Below are 2,673 nucleotides of genomic sequence, written 5' to 3'. Positions count from 1 at the left end.
TGTGCCACTGACTCTTGACTCCATGGACATAGTCCCAATGGGCTCCCTTCGGCACTGCTGCTGCCAGCTGCCTAAGATGGGTGACACTTGGGCCCAGCTTCCCTGGCCAGGGCCCCCCCACCCTACTATGCTGCTGATCTCCCTCCTCTTGGCAGCCGGGGTGACACACTCAGATGCCAGCACCAGCTGCCCAGTCCTTTGCACATGCCACAACCAGGTTGTGGATTGCAGCAGCCAGCGCTTATTCTCTGTGCCTCCAGACCTGCCAAGGGACACCCGCAACCTCAGCCTGGCCCACAACCGTATAGCCGCCGTGCCGCCCGGCTACCTCACGTGCTATGTGGAGCTCCGGGTGCTGGATCTGCGCAACAACTCCTTGGTGGAGCTGCCCCCCGGCCTCTTCCTCCACGCCAAGCGTCTGGCACACCTGGATCTCAGTTACAACAACCTCAGCCACGTGCCAGCTGACATGTTCCAGGAGGCCCATGGACTTGTGCACATAGACCTGAGCCACAACCCATGGCTGCGGAGGGTACACCCCCAGGCCTTCCAGGGCCTTGTGCAGCTCCGGGACCTGGACCTCAGCTATGGAGGCCTGGCTTTCCTTAGCCTTGAGGCCCTTGAGGGCCTGCCAGGGCTGGTGACCCTGCAGATCGGTGGTAACCCGTGGGTGTGCGGCTGCACCATGGAACCCCTGCTGAAGTGGCTGCGGAACCGGATCCAGCGCTGCACAGCAGGTGAGGAAGGGGGCAGGGCTGGGTGCAGGCAGGGAGGGCCTGCCTCACTAGAAGCAAAGGTTCCACTTAGAGCTCTTGAGCACCTACTGTGTGCCCTGATCTGTACTTGCCTTCTTGAATACCAGCTTTTCCCATTGGCAAGTATTTGTTGAATCCTTGCAATGCATGCTATGCAGTGGGGATCCATTCGTTCATGAGATAGACGTCCCTTGCCTCTATGGTGCTTATGATTGAAAGAGGCAGACAGAAAACAAATAAGGAGACCTAATACTGAGCTTTCACCATGACCGAAGAACTTGGCATGCATTATGTCATTAGACCCTCGTTTTTATTATCCCCATTTTACAAATGAAGAAACTGAGATTTAGAACAATGAAAACATTGCCCAGAGTCACTCATTTAGAAAGTGTCAAGGCCATGGATAAAACCCAAATTTACTTGACTTCTAAGCCCTATTCTACTCTACCAGTCTGCTTTTTAAGTGTTGTAAGTGCTGGGAAAACTCTTGAAGAAATAGCAATGGCAAATACTATTATACTTACTATCTTCCAGGCCCTATTCTAAGCATATTATCTATTTTAGCTCATCTTATCCTCACAAGAACCCTAATGAAGTCCCCACTCCACAGAGGAGGAAACTGAGGCACAGAGACTTTCCGTCACTTGCCCGGTCACATAGCTGCTAAGTATTGGAGTCAGAATTCAAGCCCTGACAGGCTGACTGTCCTCTGGCTATATCCTAAAGAGTCAGGGCCTGACTTCTGAGCTGGCCAAAGGGCCTCAGCAAAGTTCTGTTAAGTGTAAGCATGGGGCGGGGAGCTCAGAGGAGAAGCTGAGAAGTGACAACTTAACCAGCCAGTCCCAACTGGAGGGTGGGATGGGACCCTCACCCCGTGGCATCCAAGCCTGGCCCAGAGGCAGGCAAGGTTCAGCTGCGACTCTGTCACATAAGCACCCGGCAGTAGAATGACAAGAATAGCTGGGAGCTCTGTCCCAGGGGCTTTCCGAGAGCCTGGGCTTAGCACACGTAGAGAAGCTATGCTGAGTGAGGTTGTGGAGAGAGAAGGGCCGGCAGTAGAATGACAAGAATAGCTGGGAGCTCTGTCCCAGGGGCTTTCCCAGAGCCTGGGCTTAGCACACGTAGAGAAGCTATGCTGAGTGAGGTTGTGGAGAGAGAAGGGCTGAGTGGGGAGCCCAGGACCAAAATAGCTTGGGGGGGCTGTGGGTCACGATTCCAGTGTTTCCTCAGAGTTGTGGGAGGAAGTTCTCTGGGACCAAAATAGCTGCGGACCGGGAGGGGGGGATGGTGGGGGCAGAGGGGGAGGCTGCCTGGAGCCATCTCCCCACCAGCTCACCTCTGCAGGCCACGTCTCCCCTCCTCCTATTCACTAGTGACAGAAAGGGCACTCACACTACGTTTCCATTGCACCTGGGACCCCCTCCGTTTCTGTGACCTCTGAGGTCCCTGCTGCCCTTCAGAAGAAACCCAGACTCCCAGCAAGTGAAAGAGGGGTCCAGCACCCCGTCAGAGCAGCCTCACACATGGACATAGGTGAGGGACGAGCTCCGGAGGGGACAGTGGCTGTCCACAGGCCCACAGTGAGAAAGCAAGCAGGCACAGCTGGAAACCCAGGTCCCCTGCTCCTCCACAGAACACACCTTACACCAGGCCACACTCTCTAGGGAGCTTCCTCTTGGGGGCAAAATTTGCCTGTGTAGGTCGGACTAAGTGATGCTCTTCCCTAGGTCTTTTTCCATTGCTTCCTTCCTTCTTCATGGGATTTTCACTATTATCCATGCTTTTTGGAAAAATTCAAACAAAGAAGGACCTAAAGGATTCCTTGTGATATGGCCTCACTTCAAGACTGGTCCCTTGGGGCCGGCCCGGTGGCGCACTGGATAGTGCGCCGCTTGGGAAGTGCGGCGACGCTCCCGCC

At 54.9% G+C, this 2,673-nt stretch overlaps 1 protein-coding gene across 1 annotated transcript in view; it reads left to right on the top strand.

The window, feature by feature from the left end:
* The first annotated feature begins 16 nt into the window (after positions 1-16).
* Positions 17-2,673, top strand: part of LRRC55 (leucine rich repeat containing 55) — a 10,037-nt gene continuing 7,380 nt past the window's right edge. The window contains exon 1 of the mRNA XM_008578930.1: positions 17-737. Within this exon, the coding sequence (XP_008577152.1) occupies positions 23-737 (715 nt within the window). The 5' untranslated portion in view covers positions 17-22. The remainder of the gene's footprint in view (positions 738-2,673) is intronic.

Source organism: Galeopterus variegatus, unplaced genomic scaffold, assembly GCF_000696425.1.
Source record: "Galeopterus variegatus unplaced genomic scaffold, G_variegatus-3.0.2 Scaffold1784, whole genome shotgun sequence".
In the NCBI taxonomy this organism is placed as follows: Eukaryota; Metazoa; Chordata; class Mammalia; order Dermoptera; family Cynocephalidae; genus Galeopterus; species Galeopterus variegatus.
Note: the sequence above shows the minus strand (reverse complement) of the source record. Positions and strands in the feature narration are given on the sequence as shown.